Genomic DNA, 18,996 nt, shown 5'->3' with positions numbered 1-18,996 from the left:
TTGAGACTGCAGAGGCACAGACCACTGATTTTGCCTAATTATCATCTTAATTAGTCTATTGTTCTTGAAGCAAGAGGGTGTAGAGCTTGCATCATCTCTAGGGTAGGCCTTTTGTGAGGACTCCCTTTGTCTGTATGTGCTACGGTTTTCACAGGGTATTACAAAGGTTTCTCTGGTTCTCCTTTGCTAACTAAATGAGAATGGACACAGTTCTCTCCTGACAAAAAAAGGCATTTTCAGTTGGACACACCTGCTACAATGAGATAGAGAGATGACAAAGAGAAGGAGATATGACCCAGTCACCTGTGTGCAACCTCCTGTGAGACTGATTTACATAATGACTTTTTGTTACTGCAGAGTTTGCACAAATTGTCAAACTGCCAAACAAATTCTCATACTTTCTACTTACAAAAGTTTGCATCACAATAAGTCCCAACATCTACAGAACAATGAGCAACAGGCGTGTCCATTTAAAACACAAGTATTTTTGGAGATGAATAGGAAGAAAGTTTGACAGACAGATTGATATCCTTTGCTACCAGAGGCCTGTAATGACAGATAGCTGGAGTGAGTTAGCTGGATGACACTCATTGCTGAGGCTGAGGCCTCCACAGCTTTGGATGCCACAAATGACTGGTGTCTCTCACTGCACTCCCATAGACAGCTGCTGTGATAGGCATTGTAAAATATGCAGTGTTAATTAGCTCAATTGTTGTAAAAATAAGTAAGATTACACTGATAGAGAAATAAGAAGTGCCATCCAGTGAAGAGGTGAGGGTGGCTGCTTTCTAAACATTGTCTCATAAATGTTAGCAAGTCGATCAAACTACACAAATTTAGGCACTGCATATTTGGACATATTTCAAAACACTGATTAATGTTTAACCACCAACACCATTTTACAAAAACAGTAGGCCTACTGCTCAAATGTTCTCCTCTTCCACTCATTCATTCTATTTTTAATATTCTTTTCTATTGCCCTTCTCAAATAAATGTCCTAGACTCCATTTTCATACAGTGAAAAATATGGTGACCTGAATGCCAATCGCAATGATGCAGTCAACCGTGATCCACCTTAAGAAGCCGGTGTGGCTGGCACAGTAATCTCACTAAAGACCACGCCTTGCGTTAACTCCGATTGGACCTACACTAGTTTCAGTCGCACCCCATTGGTCGGTGCAATTCCATTGAATCGCGTCCACCTTTATTTTATCACTTTCTGCGCTTTCAATTGAATTGCCCTGTTGTCTGTGGAAGAACCGCACTGCCTGCCTGCTGCTTGCTTTCCCGGGTTGGTGGTTTGACCTAAAGACCGCTGTGTTGCGCGAGCGAGACTACGGAGGAAATCCGTGCATCGCAACAACTTGAATCAATTCGATTGTCCATCTAGTTGAAAGGAATATCTGCAACTGCAGAAGGATTATCCCAGAAGCGAAGCTACACATAGCCCAACACACAACACTCGGCTTCAGTATCTTTCGTGGTTGACGTTTTGAGTAACAGGAAAGGGACTGTTGGAGACGGAATTCAGCTATGATTTCCAATACGACGTTCTATCAAAGCAGTCTTTTATGAACTTTTTTTGCTTTGGGAACAAGCAAGTTTTAAGGGGGCCTTCTACTGGAATAACATTATAATTGTACCTAAACTAAAGGGAATAAAATGCCGGACCAGATCACAGTGTCGGAGTTCATAGCCGAAACGAACGAGGACTATAAAGCGCCCACAGCTTCAAACTTCACGACGCGAATGTCTCATTGTAGAAATACTGTGACTGCTTTGGAGGAGGTGAGTTAGCTGTCTGTCTCTGATTGTAGGCTAATACCCAAGTCAAGTTTTCTCTCTCCATCTCAATTAGCTACATTTATGATTGACCATCGTTCTCCGCTTTTCTTTTCTTTTTTTACGATTGTGCAAGCTATTAGATGCAGTGTTTCTTCTTGATGGTGTTAATTCCGTATTATGACAAAAACATCTGCGAACCCAAGCTAGTTCACACATAAAGCGAGGGAGACAACCAGACACTCTTTGTTGATGAGTGCCTCTCCCACACACACAATGTAGTTGTGCCCTCCACAGAAAATACAAGGGACTCTCGCCTGTAGCCGAGATGCATTCTCGAAGTTATAGCCTACACATCCTCTCAGCTGCTAGTAAGACTAGTAGGTTATTAATGCTTTCCTGTTCAAAAGCGAACTATCACATTTAGGTTTTATTTGTTTTGTTTTATTGATCGTATAGCACCTGTCAACGTTTCAAGTGTGTTATATCCTAGGCTACCTGACTGGCTGCTGGCATCATGATTTTGTCTTAGGCTAAATAGCCTACAAATGTCTTAAAAACAACTATCAGCCCAATAAACATCACTTCATTGGCATTGTTTATTTTCTATAACCCATCTGTGGTGGCAATCACTGAGGTCCATGGTGAATTGATCTGGTAGCCTTATAAACTTCTCTAAAAACCACTCTTGGTGCAGTAGAAAGATCTCAGTTAGAGTGACATCTAAGATATCAGATTTCACTGACATCAGTAACAATGAAGGAGCAGCTGGTTACTTTTCTTTTTCAACATTCTTTGCTTCAGCCTCATCCATTGTTTTTACATAATCTGCTGCTCTCTGTCTTGGATGAACACACATAGCATTTCAATATGCTACTTTTGAGAGAAATAATGTTTGACACATGTAGTCTAAACCAGTTTTAGATTATATTTTAAACCCATTTAATCCATTCCTCATAGTTCATACTCGTTATAGTTACCATGCCCTAAATCCCTCCATTGACGGGACGACCCGATATGTGTTGGGAAGCCCCATTGAGTGTTGAAGAGAATGTGAAACAAGCCCATTTTTTACATCTAATTGTGACCATCTCCTCCTGAGCGTTAAAAAGACACAGGCAAATTGTTATTAGGACAACCGCTGCATGTGTTGGTCCAATTAGATGCTGTGACTTTGAAAGGAATGTGAACACTTCCACATATTGTGTGGAGGCAGCTGCCTTAAGTTAGAAGTCCTAGGTCAACCTGAAAGGAACCCTCCTGGCCGTAGATTTGTTTAACTGTTGTTGTGAGTTTCACTCCGAGTCGGTGGATGAGTTGTCAGTGCCAGCTGAACTACTTGTTTGTCTTGGGAATGCAGTGACCCATTGCTCTTGTTTACTACTTTGGAAAAGGTCATTTGGGAGCTGATGGTCTTGTTAGGACTACAGACCCTTAAAAGTGTTTTGTGTAAATAGAACAGGCTGTATCGTCTATTATGCAGTTATTTTTACACAAGCTCAGCGCATTCAGGACTTTGTTTACATAAGTGGTGGCTGTTAAACCAAATCACTAGACAACTAAAATAACCAAAAAAATCGTCTAATTCTGTTTATGAAATGTTTTCACTGTTGCTTGCCTATGTCCCCACTGTATACAAGTGACATTTCTGTTCACTCAGTAAAGCCTCTTTGAGGTCATCCTCTGCAGTACTGTCAGTGCTGCTATCTAAAATAATGGTAATCCAAGGTCTCCAAGGAGTTGAGTCAGCAGAAGCCAATGTTGGTGCACTGCTCTTGTTGAGATGCTCCTAAGCTGATGATACTAGACCTGTCGGATGTGTAGCGCTCTATGTGCCATGGCTTGGAACAGTATTGATACGTTTCTCTTCAACTCCCGAGAGTGTTGGCGGGTGTCATTTGGCGGTGAATTAAAGGGGAAGGGGGATCAGAATCAATCAGTCCCTGCACGTTGATGGGATTTATAGTGCCTCTTCTGGAGTTGGAGAAAACCCAGGGAATCGCTCCTTCTCTTTCCCCCTCTCACAGCAAAATTCATGGCTCTTTGCACTAATAGCGCTTGTTCAATTAGGCTTTTACGAACTGAAATGGCAGGTGCTCAGGATGCTTTCTCCTGCATCACGCGACCTGTCACAGAAGATGTACTTTCAAGTCAGGAAAAGCGAATCTGAAGTCCAAACTGTGGTACTAGCTAAAAGAGTGGGACGGAGGTATTTTCAGCAACCACTGAAGTAATGGCTGCATGATTACTCCAGTGATAGTGTACATCTTGTATACCTGGTTTTTTTTTTAAGCCGTTAAGCAAATAAGATACACAAGAGCATCTTTGCATTTGCACAGTTGCCTGTTAATTGACTCTATAAGAGTGTTTGTTTTGTTTTTCATTGTTGTGTTTTTTTTTAGTCTGTCTGGTCTAAAGTAGAATCTACAGACAATCCCAGAGTCCCTCTGTTTCCTCTGTCTGTCCCTGAGAGAGTGAAAGGCCAACCTCTTGAGGCCCTGCTTCCTTTCTCTAGCTCACTTTTCTCTCAGACCTGATATTTTTAGGCTCTTCGAAGTATAAATATAGTTCCTTTCCAGTGTCGTGTATGAAAAATTCAAATTGGGCACACATTAGTCTCTCCTACATGCAGTATTTAGCTTCTGTGCCAGCTTGTTGGCATTTCAGCCATGCACTGGTAATGCACGCCGCCCGAGTGCATGATTTTGCATGGAGATTATTGGCAGATATCCAGGGAATCCCTGTGGCATTCCTGACGTCTAAGGCAACTGTTGGCACCAGCCATGCATACTGTTTGGAGGACTCTGCTCTCTAGGCACAGTTTACATGCACTCAACAGGTTCTCCAGCTTAAGCCACTTTTAGCACAGTGCTTGAACGGTCTCGACATTGACCAGAGATGTGTCGAGGTGTGCTTGTAGTATATTGCTTTAAAATCATAGTCTTAAAGCAGACTCCAGAGATGGCAGTAAATCAGTGTCCCCAGCTCTACTTGTGCCCTTCTGATCTCTCTTAATGCCCAGCTAAACCTTCATCAAAACAGAGCCGCTTCTTAATGATCAAAGCTGGGATGGGCATGCCAAATTCTACCTGCAGCGCAGCTAATGAGTCAAAATGAAGAGAGAACCACTCTCCTTGTCTGCTGATGTTCTGTGATACCCTAAGGCAAGGCAAGGATGATGGGCCAGACAGCCGACCTCCATGTGTTGTGGCCATCATCCAAAGTGACTGAGAGGCAGTTCCAGGGAGGCGGCATGATTCTGTGGACTACTGCTGCCGGTGTTGATGGGAGGATTCACTGGATGGGTTGACCCAGGAAGGACCCAGGCACAGCTGTGCTCAGGAACAGGTGGCAGCAGGGAGGGAAGTTTTCCCGAAATGGAGATTAGGAGTCCAGAGGCAATCCCCAGGGTAAAGACATTAGGGCCACCGTCCGACAAGATAGACGCCCAGACTAACGGCCCCCACCTTGGACTGTGATTGTCTTTTCTTCACATAAGAGGCTTTCTGTTCTTACCAGTTTATATCACAGGGACTACAACTAACTACTTTAGCCTGTTTGATTATACTTGAAGAAAAGTAGACAGGTCCATGTTTTCAGAGAGTGCTAGCATATGCTTAAAGTATCTAGCACTACTAGCATTGCTCCTGTCGTATTGTGCTTAGGAAACCTTTATTTACACCAGACATCCCAAAAAACTAAGGGTGCTCCTCTGCAGGAACAAGGGGTAGAAAAGGGAAAGGGAGGGGTAAGGTCATGGTCCTGTCTCAGTGGATTTGGGGCCCGCATTCCTGCCCCTTTCCATGCCTGTCGTGGTCCCTGCACTGGGGCTACTGGACCCCCCCTGGCGACTCGAGGTAGCCCATGAGAATGGTCCGCGTGAGGAAATCCCATTAATTGGGCGAAGCGGGGGGCATTGATCGGAGAGGGGTCAGGAGGCCACTGGCCTTTGTTCAGCAAGTGTTAATGGGAGCAAGGAGGCCCTCCATCAGGGGGTCGGTCACAGATTGCCAGGGACAACTCCTTCTGCGAGGCCATTGTTGGCTGTCAAGACTTGGCTCTTCATTAATGAACTCCCTCATTGATTTGTTGTTGCTCCCTCAAAGAGGGAGAGACGAAGGTTCCCAGCTTACCTTTGGCCTCCTCATTGTCATGGACTGTTCATTGAAATTTGGCATGGAATATATAGTCAAAATATTTATATTCCTACATGCCAAACTTTCACAGCTTAAAACCTTTATTCAGAAATGCTAGGCAGTCAGTGAAAACGCGGATAATTTTTTTTTTAACAACCAAACCATATATACAGTATATGTGGTCTTTTAACCTACCTACCTGACTTGCAAACGTTTTGGCCTTTGTGCCATACAGTGAAGATGCATTGTGGTACATCTTTATCAACGTTGACCTTAGTTTGGACAGGCAGGCTATTTTTAAATAACACCTGAATATTTAATGCAGTTGAAAGCCCATATTACCGGGCCTGTCACGTTGCAGGACTTCAGTTGGATCAGATCCTGAAAAGTAATCAGAGTGCTGAAGGACTTCAAAGGAGTCGCCAACTGAGGCTCCCATGCTTTTTAAAAACATGAAGTCCACGTTTTCTGTAGACGCTTCATTTCTCTCTGATCTTTTCCAGCTGAGGCTAGCGGGACCCTAGATCTGGCAGCCAACTCCTATCTCTCATACATTCCAGATCATTCCGCCTCCATCAAAGTGCACATTCAGATGTTGCACAGGCTGCTCTGGGAGGCTTTTCGGACATATTGTGTCTGACGTCTCAACAAGGTTTTCATTAACTCACGCATGGGATTGTTTTCATCAGTCTCCTGCTGTTTACAAGACTCATGCAGGAGTAGTTTTGGAAGAAGTCTGTAAAAAGCTAAGGGTCTAACAGCAAGTGGACCGGCCTACCCTCTAGGCATTCTCCTGAGAGGCTGATAAAAGGTTTTCTTGACATGGAATTCCATGCTGGTCTCATCGCCAGTTGCCGTCCTTACAGAGGAACCAGCTTGTAGGGCATTTATTATGTGTCACTCAGCTTGGCCTCCCTTGGCTGGCCTTTCTGGTTGAACAGGTTATGTTGTGGAGGACCTCGCCTATTCTGTCACTCTGTTTTTCATTCTTTGTTGTTTTATTATATCTCTCTCTTTCTCTATTGCAGTCTTTTTGATATGTTGATCATCATTCCAAGACATCATCACCAATTTCCTGGTCAACACCATTCCACCCCTTCTGTAGTATGTCCCAGATGTTCCCCATGTCTGTTTAGAGCATGATTTTAGATTACCTTATCACTGCCAGGCGTTGCGTGGTGAACCAGAAGTTGGTCAGTAGCCCCCCCCCCTCCCCAATTCAAAAGTATTTGGGTTGCTGTGGCCCAGGGGTCATCTCCATGGAGAAGATGCCGGACAGGGGAGCGGAGTCTGGAAGTCGAGGCTCTTGAATATGGGTCACCGCGGGGGAGGGTGGAGGGACCTGCTCTCAGATGGCCCTCAATGAAGACAGCCCCCTCCAGGACATAAAAACCAGTGGGTCTCTTTGAAGTGGCCACAGACCTGGCAAAAGGCCTTCCTGTTGGGGATGAAATGGGAGCCTCCAGCAAGCCTGGGAAGAAGAGGAGAAGGAGGAGGAGGAGGGGGCGATGTTTTGACGCATGGTAGCGAAACGGGGGTACACAGGAAGGGACACCGGGAGAAGGCCGTCTGGCATTCGGATTCAAACGAGAGTTTGTTTTCTCAAGTGGGTTAATTACTTCAATTAAAGACACGGCAAAGTGTGATTACTGGCACTGGCAGGTGGTGACTGCCTCAGCAGTCCCACAGAGGAGCTCCAACCCTGGAGTGTGTGTGTGTGTGTGTGTGTGTGTGTGTGTGTGTGTGTGTGCTCAGATGGGCATGCAGCACTATCTCTATCCTAATGCAGTCTCCACAATGCAGTCTTTGTTATTGACTGTTGAGAACCAGGGAAGCACACACGCACTCACACTCACACACTCACACATTGTCCAATTTTAAAGTGAAGTGAGATATCAGTTTCCTCACAGACATGTAAATAATGTGTGTGTGTTTGTGTGTGTGTGGGTCACCTATAGAGTTTCAGAAACACACACATACAAAGACACACACACATACCAACTACACTCTCCAAGGGAGGGGGGGGGGGTGTTTGTTTGTTGCATTCACACGTCAGTGCCTGTGATCCTTTGGGAGGTCAGTGTTGCTGCTGGTTCTTCCAGATTTTGGCGTGAAACACACACACACATTAGCAAACATGCTATGGGCATATATGAAAATTAGTTCATTGTCAAATTACACTTGTCAAACACACGTGAACCCAATTGAATGGCATAACTGCACTATTTGGGGAAATGTAGGACAAACGTAGGACAGCTCACTTCTGCTACTCTGAAATGAGTTATTGTTTTACTATGCTGTGTAGTGTGGCAGTGTAGTCTCTCTCTCTCTCTCTCTATGAGTGAGTCAGATGTTTTCAATGAGTTGCAGCCTTTTCCTCCTCTGTTGTTCTGTTGTCAGTGGAGCTAAGAACTGCTTTGAGCCACGTGCCCATCCTCTTCAACCCCTCCCCCTCCCCAGCCACTCCACCACTTTCACTAGGGAGTCCTGGCATTGCTTCCTTCACCACTCTACCTGTGGAAGATGATCTTAGACGATGCTATTATTGAGTCTCTGCATGTTCTCAGTTGATCTCCCTCTCCCTTTCTCTCCCACATGTGGATGCCTGTGTTATAGAGGCCCGAGGGGTAAGTGGGGGTAGAATGGCCCAGGACGCTGCTGCTTTTCATTCAAATGGCAGACTCTAGATACAATCAGGTCCATTAGAGAAGACTAGTGCCTTAGCAATAGCAGTTACATTAATGGGGCCGCTGTCCTCAGCCACATATCTCAGAATGTGTAGTACACGCACACACACACACACACACACACACACACACACACACACACACAAACACACAAAGTTGCACGACTGATTCATAATTGATAATTGATGCACAACATTTATTAATGTAAACTCTAGGTGACCGTGTGACAACAATATCCTCACATACATTCACAAAAAACAAACTAAAGTTCTCCTTCAAAACTGACCAGTTGAACACGCGTACCTCATCTGCTGGATAAAATGACTAACATTTCAGCTGCGGTTCATGATGGAATTCATTACCAGCAAATGGTTATATTGGTGCCTTTTCTCGCATGCGCTGGGGTCAGTCACGGGGGATGACGGCTCTAGCTGATGGCCCCTTCAACAGGACAGGCAAAGTCAGTGGGAGTCCAGCCACAGTTTGCACCCCACCCCCCACCCCCATCTGTAATTCCACTTGGCTTGATGGGCCGTTATTCAGTAAAAGCTAATCGAGTTTTCAGAACAACGTTGAATAATCTGGTTAGGCTGCCCTGATATAGCAGCAGACTTAAATGACGCTAAATTACAACTGCATGCATTCATTGCTGGAACCTTCTCATGGCAACAGAGGAACGAAGCGTAGGAGTGTAGAAAGAAAGACAATTTGGGTGAAAAAATGACAACAAACTAAACTTTCATGTAGAATTTCAAAGGGCTGAAGTCTCAAACCCCTTACAGCTGTGGCACAGATGCTTGCTGAGATGGTTCTGCTTTCTGCTGTTGGGGCACATTCCTTTGGACATATATATTCTATATGGTTAAAGGAAACCATTTTCCCAATTCCTCATTAGAGCAAATGAGGAACTGGCATTCCATCTACAATGCTACAGTGTGGAGAACACCATTGGAAGGGACTGTTGGTTTTGACACAAGCACATATTGGATTCATATTGTTGTTTGTTATCAGTGTTCAAATTTTTTGGAGATTAGGTCTGTGTTGCTGACGTATTGTGTGCACGTTTTTGTTTCTGTTTCCACATGGATATGAGCCTGCGACAGCTCAGTGGCATGACTGGTGTTTTAAGAGACAGTTAGTTAAACGGTCTCAGTTTGCCTTCTGGCAGGGACCACACAGACACAAACACACATGCGTGTGTGCGTGCGTGCGCGCACACACACACACACACACACACACACACACTACTAAGCTAAGCAAGCATTTACAGTTTGCCACAGGGGTTGTGTGAACAGTGTAGACCCCCTGTTTCTCCCCCCCCCCTCTCCCATGTGTGAAGCATTTAAAATGCTCTGAACATGGAGCACAATGGTGTCACATAACGCCGGCGCACCACGCCCAGTCCCGGCGGCAGAGGCCCGGCTTGGTGCTCGCTCCCGTTCAGGGCCGTTTGTTTTGCTCTGAGCCACAACATCTGGGTGCCCCCGGTACGGTGAAAAAAAACAGTGGGATTGTAATCAGCTCGCTCCCGACCGCGTTGGATAATTGTTGTGTCCTGGACTGGCTCCCTTTGGCACAGGTTCAGAATGTGTGCCACGGTGGACTCAAGGGGGTCCCTTTCACTTCTTTTCTCTCTCTTTCTTTCTCTCTCTTTCTCTCTCCCTCTTTTGTCTTTTTTTTAATTTTTTGTTCTTCTTGTCTCTCTTCTGCTTCATTTTTATAGCTGTTGAAGCCACTCTGTCTCTTATTCAATGCCACACCCTCTATTTGTCTGCTCCAGTCTCTGTTGTATCTGTCTCTCTCCTTCTGTCCTTCATTATATTCTATTGGGAGAGCTGAGGATCAAAGAGGCCATGTAGCTGCGCGACACCAGACGGGAGCCAGGCATTTGTTTTTTGGTCTGCCCTCCCATGATGCTTTGCTGCTGAGGGAGAGGGAGTTGGAGGAGAGCGACTGAAGAGCTCCGCCACAGATTGAGAGCGGTATCCCCCCTCACCCCACCCCTCCCCTCCCTCCACCCCCCCTCTTCCCCCTGCTTCCCCCAAAAATGCATCCCGGCAAAATCGCTTTGTTTTCTCAGCCTGAGGGTGGAAGGGAGGGGGTGTATCTGTGTGTGTGTGTGTGAGTGTATGTGTGTGTGTGTGTGTGTGTGTGTGTGGGTGCACAGCACAGCACAGCACTAGTAGACATGGCGTCATCAAATAGTTGCACGGGCAGAACAATGAGGCCGGGGGTCATCGCTGATCCTTGTGGCCGCGGTCGCTCAGGAATCCCTTTATTTGGCCGGGGCACGGAGATCAAGCCCTGCCTGCCTCCATCGGACACTCGCCCGCCGCCGCCTCCCCTCCTTAGTGGGAAAGCCGCAGCAGAATCCCAGATCTTTATCGAGCCCTCCAGCTCACATCCTTGCCTGGAGCTCCGATTTTTTTGTTTTGTTTTGATGAGTTATTACCCGTTGCGGAACAACAGGCTTCCCCCCAGATCTTCCTTCCAACAACTGGGCATGATGTCATTGTTGTGAGACACCGAGCAGATACCGTGTCAATGTGACCTCGGCAGTTTTTTGTGACGCTCGAGCGCAGGAACAACGCAGATAACGCTCTGGCCGTGTCTTATCTCGCCGTTAAACAAACCTTGCTGGTGAAATCACTTGTTTCTCTAAGTCCCTCTTCCAATCATCTTTTTAAACACTATTGCCCCGAAGGATTAACGAGGACGCGCTCACACTGCGCTCCAAATCTCAAAGGGGGGCTACAACGGAGGGAGCTCATGTAATATGAATGACCCTCTTTGGCTAATTTCTGGCTGTGTTGTTTACTTTAATACCCCACGATTATCCAGGGCAAGTGCTTTAATTCTTAGACCTGGACTGTCTTGGCCCCTAAGCCGGTGCCAGACGGCAGATGCAGAACTCGCTCTGGTCAGCCATTGTTGGATTTGTGGCAAGTTTGGACAATCTTTAGCCACCTATGGTGGGGTGTGAGGGGTTTTGTGGGGCTGGATGAAAGTATGGAGTTGGGGTGGCCTCTGGCCATGCACGGTAGATGTGTTTTCTAGGGGAATTAGGTGTCCAGAAGTTTATGATTTTGCCTCTAAAATTGGAAAAATAGTGATTATGGTCTTTTGGGTTTCATTTAACAGAGCCGTCATCATGGTAAGATTGCAAGCCGCCATTTCAGCACACATTGTTTTTCGAAACTGTGACTTGGCTCACAACAGTGCCACCTCATTGCATGCACTTCTTTGTTTATCTCTATCTTCGCAAAGGATCTGTTCCCAGTTTGATATTTTGAAACATCTGCTGTGATGGTTGTAACCCTCATCAGTGTATTGTAAATCTCGTCAAGATGTTGGAACGATTTTGCCGTGAAACCCAGTCTTCTCCCCATGTCCCTGGGAGTATACAGTGACACACACTCACACACACAAACCGTCACACTCACCCCAGTGGTTGCCTGGCAGCCTTGTAGGAATTGGCTTGCGATGGCGGAGGGGCAGATGGTGCCTGATGTCATGTGTTAGAGCTCCAAAACGCACATTCATCACAATCAAGAGCAGCACATTACCGTACTCTTACTCATGCTGTACTGTACAGTCATCAGGACAGTATGTGTAGGATAGCAGGAACATGGTCTATAGTGACTGTTATATACACGCATGCATGTACACACGCGCTCACACACACACACACACACACGCACGCATGGTCATACACACCGACCCTTATTAGTCATTTAGCAGAAAGCTTTCCTGTGTTGAGTGTCTGTGGGATGTCAGCACTAAAACACTGTGGGGCCATTTGTGGAGCCAGCACCCCCTCTTTGCTTTTTCATTTCGGATGAAACTTCTAATATTAGATCAGTGCCTTCAAAGGCGCCGGGAAGAAGGGTCCAATTCAGTCGAGAGGCTGAACCCTGACCCCTGCAACGGCTGCGATTGAGAAAGATGAGCGCGTAAAAGGGGAGAGCGAGTGAGGAAGAGATGGAGTGAGAGAGGGAGCGAGGGAAGAAGAGATGGAGTGAATGAGGAAGAGATGGGGTGAGAGAGCAGGAGCGAGGGAAGAAAAGATGGAGTGAAAGCGAGGGAGCAAGGCTGTCATCGGGTCTGTTTTATAGCCCTCCCGTCGCCGATCTCCTGACACGGCAGCTTTAAGCTGTGTGTGTGTCCGAGTGTGTGAGAATGAACCTGCCTGAGCAAGTGAGGGCTGTCTGAATAGCACTATGTTAGCACTTAACACACTGCCGGGTGAATCCGATGATTCAGGGTGCTGAGTGTTAATGTAGGCCTATCACACTACTGCTGATTCATGTCAAAAGGGGCAGTGTTTGCTAGTCTGCAGCTTGCGGCACCAGTCTGAATGACTCACCAGAGGTGTTCTAAAAGCAGATAGATTTCAAGATGTGTGATTGATCCAGATTTGTTTTGAGATGTGTTACTGTACGCACATATCATACCCCAGTTAATCAGACAGTTCAAACTGTTTATAGGTGAACTGCAATTTCTTTCTCTTTTATGGATAAAGCCCCCTTATTGGGACTGTGAAAAAATCTAATTACTTTTCTGGGTGGTTTTAAAGATGGATTAGCCAGCCTTAACCACACTCAAAATGCTGGCCCAAAGCACTTCTGTTGGCCCTCAACCTCAATCCCTGCCCAATCCTCACCCTCCTGTAAGGACCTGATAAACCACAAAACCCATTGAGGCTGTGGACACACAGCGAGCCTGTGGATTTGAGACCCGAGTGGCTGGACGTGTCCTCCTCCGCGGCTCTGCCCGAGGCGGAGAGGTCACCGTCTGGTATCCACATGATTTACTGTCGGTGTTATGACAAGGGACAGATTTAAAGAAACCACAGCTGCCACTCCCATTCACTCCCCCATTCCCTACCAGAGGCACCACGGGAGGAGAAAAAAAAAGGCCCATTGTCTACGGAGAAGGGGTCAACCCACGTAGAACTCGGTAGCAAAGAAAACAGTGCCCCCATTTTGAATGTCATTTTAAAGAAACGTTTGCTTGCCAAATGAAGATAAACCGTGGTTTGCTATTAAATTACTTGAATTACTTACGGTAATGGGAAAAAATCCCGGTCTGCAGTGGACGCTTGATTAGGTAACCAACTGAAAATGGCCGCAGACTTGTTGCGAACGTGTGTAGACCCCCCTCCCATCACATCTCCGCCTGAGTGGATAACATTTTCAGTAGCGTCACACGGTCCAGTGGCCTCCTGCCAGAGACCAGCCGCCGTAATTCGACTGGGGAAGAGTCCTGCGCTCTGCAAATGAAATCAATGAGGGAGATTTTAAAGCCATTGATTCGGTTTGCTCAGATGCAGCGTGGACAAAAAAGGCTTTTAGGACATCATTATGAAAGGATCTACCTCAGGCCAGATAACATATCACTGGTAATGCTGGAGGATCAGGTTGCTCTCGAGCACCCGAAGGCGAGATAATGAGCCAAACATTAGACTTTAATGTGATACTAGAGGTAGATATGGCTGTCTGCAATGTTATTATTACGTTCATGGGGTGCCTGTAGATGCACTCATTCTCTGGCTTGACTTCACCACTATGCCTGTTATTTCAGTGCTGCGCTAAGAAGTGACTCCTTTTCATCTTAATTAAAAAGAGATCTCATACTAGATTTTCCGTCCGTGTTCAGCGTAGCATTGTTGTCAGAGTTAATGAAACGATGGGTGTTTTTCTGCGAGTTGCATATTAAAGAGCGCCACATTCAATATTCACTTGGCTTTTTATCTTGCACCACACACTGAGACTTGGCTTGTGTCGTGAGGCTGAGCCTCAGAGGTTGTGAATGTGGCATAATAGTGCTGCCATTTGATGTCAGGTCTGTAAGCCACAAGGAATTGAGTGAAAATGTTGGCTAAGTGGTGTTTAAGCTCACACTGCCTGTTGATGTTCTATCTTTTATAGGCTGCTGCAGTGATTCCATTGAGCCATCAAAGATAGAAGCCAACTCTGAAGTGGTGAGCTAGCTAGCAGGGATGTTTGCTCTTCCTCGTTCAGCTGTAGTTGGGAAAGATCTGGAAGAATGGTGCTTTGTTGGGTCTGCTGAAGCTGCGATCAGCGCAGGACGTGGAAGATAATATTTTTCTTCTTGTGCTAACTCTCAGGCTTTTTTTGGAGTGGTGTTATTTTTTTGGCCCTTGTGTAATACCACACTACTAGGAAATCTGCAATAGTCTTTGCTGACTAGAGGGTTTGAGTCAATTCCCAACGCGCTGCTGCTGCTGCTGGGAAAAAGGTGTCGAGAAAGTGAAAATGAGGTTTTTCGCACAAGCTAGCCATTCAGGCAAGACGTCAGCTTTAATGCCCCATTGGCTGCTCAGGGGGTCAAGTTCAGGTCAGCCCACAGCATTGTGCAAACAGTTTTGACTGAATGGAAAGGCTTTGTTTTATGTCATTGTTTCACACACAACAATGGCATAATGAGTGGAGTTAAGAAATCAGGAAAGGAGTTTAACTCTTTTTTTTTAGTGCCTCTTTAGGTCTAAAAGGGGAACTCCTTTAGAAAAGTCATAATGCTCTTCAAGTCAATATTGTTCAAGAGCCCCTCCGAGAGTTAGGCCTCTTTGAATCTCATCCACCGTGCAAACATTCACCATCATCCAACCTTGAGCGTTATAGCCCCCCTGGTATTGAAAACAGTCAACCATCCCTGAAATTGTGCCACACACTGTGCAGAGTTGAACCAAAATGAAAGAAAACCTTTAGTCATATTCGGGACATATCTCAGTCACTGCTTAAGGGATCATCCCAAATCCCTTTTAATGACGCGGTTTCACTGTATGTTGTTCTAAGCTACGCCACTTGTAACACCAGTAGCATGGAGTCTCTGTTTAGGGAAATGAATGAGGTTCGCTCTGCCTGAGGCCGTTTGTACAGGAGCCCCCTCCCTCATCGGCAGGGGGAGAGACTAGTGTCTAAACGTCTAAAGTGTCGTCTGACAGAGACGATGGGTGTTGGTGAGCGCTAGCATGAGGGAAGGCCGTCTTGGCCAGAACAGCAGCTCATTGTCCGGACTTGTGTTGCAGCTTTGAGCGAGCGAGCGTGTCCAGAGACATGGGCGCCAAAGAACAGTAGCCTCACAGAAACAAATGGAGGATGAGGAAAGGGTATGGTGCTCTCGCTCTCACTCTCTCTCTCTCCCTCTCTCCCTCTCTCTCTCCCTCTCTCTCTGACTCTTTCTCTCTCTTTTTCCTCTTGCTGTCTCTCGCTCTCCCTCTCCCAGTCTGACATGTGTGCTCTGGTAGCTTTGAAAGAAGCAGCCGCCCTCCCGCCAGCTTCCTCTCTCCCAGCTGAGGGCTTTGTGTGTGTGTGAGAGAGAGAGAGAGAGAGAGTGCATTTGTGTGTGTGTGTGTGTGTGTGTGTGTGTGTGTGCCTATTTTTAGGAAAGAGTCCTGAATAATGAATCACCTGCAGACAAGTGGGAGGCTGCCCCTGCACACACACACACACACACACACACACACACACACACACACACACACACACATAAGCACCTGCTGCTACCATGTCTCAGCGGCAGATGGAAGTCTTGGGAGAAGAGGGAAACTTAAGAGCGCAGAAATGTTAGATCACCCGTGCTGATAGTGCAGCTGCAGGACTTATTCATTCATTCAGCTTTACCCTTGAGGGCCATCAGACTGTTTTAGATATGCATCCGGCTATATATATATATATATATAAAAGAAAAACAATTTGCCCTGACATGTTATTAATTCCATTCCTCTCTCTCTCTCTCTCTCTCTCTCTCTCTCTCTCTCTCTCAGGCACTGGATGTGGACCGCAGCGTGCTCTACAAGATGAAGAAGTCAGTCAAGGCCATCTACACCTCTGGTCTGGGTGAGTGCACACTAATCCCCGCGATCGCTCTGCGGCCTCGTCTTTAGCCAGCGCCGAGTGACCCAGCAATTAAAACGCCACTCACTCTCTCTCGCGCATCATCTGGCTTACCGCGTTCAGGCACATGTCAGAGTGGAAGGCTTCACCTGTGGGTTTAGCCCACTGGCTTTACGCTTCAGTAGACTTCTACAATAGCCTGCGCTTTCCATGGGGGCATGTGCATTCGGGTGGAGGAAATAAGTGTTTTCATAGTCGGTTTATCTGTTGATTATTTTATGAATTAATCGATTAGTTGTTTGATCAATAAGATGTCAGGAAATGGTGAAAATTGCAAATCAGTGTTTCTCAAAGCCTGAGATCATGTCCTCAGATAACTTGTTTTGTCCACATGTCAAAAATACTTGGCTTACTGTTAAAGTAAGTCAAGCTGAAATATTCAAGTTTAGAAAGCTGCAATCAGAATGTTCAGGTATTTTCCTCAAAGAAATGGCACAAACCGATTGCCAAGCTCATTTTTGGCCACTAATGGAGTAATTGATGAATTGTTGCAGCTCTAATGTGCATGGGAGTGCGGGAGAGGGATGGGGCTGGAGCTTTGGTCTGGTCAGCAGATTTATGAGCTTGCTGTCGACGTCCATCTGTTCTTGAAGCTCAAGTGTAATCTATGTGCGAGAGAAGAGAATGTACATGATCGTTAAGACTGGCTTTCACTGGTTCTCACTGGGATGGACATGGAGATCAGTCTCCGCGGCTCAAGGGTGTGTTTTCCAAAACTTTCTCCGGAGTTGTGATTGCTTGCATGTAGGCCAGAGTGCCGTGCTGCAGTGTGGCCAGAAAACAAATCTGCGTTCTGTCAGTGTCTCTCTGTTGTGTTATGAGTTCCTCCTGCCTGTCTGGGGTAGAGGAAAGGCACACTGCAGGGGAACAGAACAGAGAGAGGAGAAGCTGAGGGAGCAGGGAGCGAAAGGAGAGAGGGAGGGAGAGGGAGGGAGGGAGAGAGAGAGAGAGAGAAAGAGGGAGAGAGAGATGAAGTTGCTGGCCTGTGTGAGTGGGGCTGTGAATCTCGTCACAATGCTGAGTCTCTCCGGCTGTGACAGCCCAGCATGATTACAGGGACTCAGCCTCCTGACAGGGCACACCAGTGTGTGTATGTATGTGTGTGTGTGTGTGTGTGTGTGTGTGTGTGTGTGCGTCTGTGTGTGTGTCTGTGTGTCTGAGGAGGGTTGGTGCTCGGCTAAGCTGCCCCCTCTTTTTTCAGGAACACTGCTACCTCTGTTCAAGGGGGGGGGGGGGGGGGGGCAGCTGTCCTCTAGCCTCAGGAGACAGCTGTGGTTGGCACACCCTGTGTGTGTGTGTGTGTGTGTGTGTGTGTGTCTCGGAAGCAGCCATGGGGGGAGTCGCTTTCGCCTCCTCCCCTCTCCAGCTTTTGTTCTGATGAGGTTCCCAGCCTCCCTGCTGCTGCCTCCTGCCTCCCTGCCTCTCTCCTGGCTGCCTCCCTCTCTCCTCTCCTCTCCTCTCTCCTGTCCTCTCCTTCTCCCCAGGAGCAGGAGCTATCTACATTAGCTTCCAGTAAAGCCACTCACTCCCATGATGGGGATTGGTTTAATATGTCCAGTCAGGCCTGTACATTTAATCCATTAGCATTTTTGTGACCCTTTCCAGATTCTTAATCAGGAGGCTATGTTCATCAACATACAGTTTGGACATATTCAGATCTTATTTTAGCGGTTGATGAAGTGCTACAAACACTATGGATAGAGGACCCCCCCCCCCCCCCCAAGAGATAACAGGAAAAATGGGGAGAGTTAGTCAACAGAAAAGAATGATGGCAGAGGGATTTCCAGTCAGCCGTTTCCTACATGTTATCAGTAGCCTGTGTGTGTTCGCTCAGACGACGACCTTGATGTTGTGTCCAACAGGTGCTGGCTGTGATGGTGATGGCGGAGCTGTGCCATTAAGCACACAGAGCAGACTGCACTGTTTACTCTCTGTGTGTGTGTGTGTGTGTGTGTGTGTTGGGACGGCGGGGATGGGGGAGGTCGCTGGGCTGAATGGACTAAGTGTCCACTCAAACAAAACACTGTATGTCCCCGCGGACGCCCGCGATGCCAATACCTGTGTGGTCAATTTCAAGGAGTCACTCTGCATTTGGCTCCGGACACATTGACCACATATGACCCTGAAACAAATGACAGAAATCCTTTAAAACCATATTAAGCTGCTAAGCACTTTCAGTAAGAGGCTTTTTGGACTTACACCAACAATCTGGATCATTTTCTGAACAAGGCTGACAGAAAGCAGGAACGTGGTTTTTAAATAATGTGAAGCGTCTAGGGCTGAGGGGCGATTGGGCGGGGGGGGGGGGGTGGGGTTAGAATTGAGATTAGAATATGAATCTCTCCAGCTAGAGCCCTTTCATAGAGAGCTTCATCTAACCCCCGAGACGGAGAGGCTCTGGCCCCATATTCCACGAACCTGGTTATTCCCTCAGTGAAAATGACCTCAGGCAGAAGATATTCGCCCAAGTCC

General features: G+C 46.7%; 1 protein-coding gene across 3 annotated transcripts in view; it reads left to right on the top strand.

Annotated features, from left to right (window-relative positions):
- The first annotated feature begins 1,256 nt into the window (after nt 1-1,256).
- Nucleotides 1,257-18,996, top strand: part of asap2a (ArfGAP with SH3 domain, ankyrin repeat and PH domain 2a) — a 54,256-nt gene continuing 36,516 nt past the window's right edge. For all 3 annotated transcript variants that reach the window (XM_062522959.1, XM_062522960.1, XM_062522958.1), the window contains exons 1-2: nt 1,257-1,788; nt 16,395-16,467. In XM_062522959.1, coding sequence (XP_062378943.1) covers nt 1,663-1,788; nt 16,395-16,467 — 199 coding nt within the window. In that variant the 5' untranslated portion in view covers nt 1,257-1,662. The remainder of the gene's footprint in view (nt 1,789-16,394; nt 16,468-18,996) is intronic.

The sequence above is a fragment of the Sardina pilchardus genome, chromosome 20 (genome assembly GCF_963854185.1).
Source record: "Sardina pilchardus chromosome 20, fSarPil1.1, whole genome shotgun sequence".
Lineage (NCBI taxonomy): Eukaryota > Metazoa > Chordata > Actinopteri > Clupeiformes > Clupeidae > Sardina > Sardina pilchardus.
The sequence above is the reverse complement of the archived record's forward strand: the minus strand, read 5'-3'. Positions and strand labels throughout refer to the sequence as shown.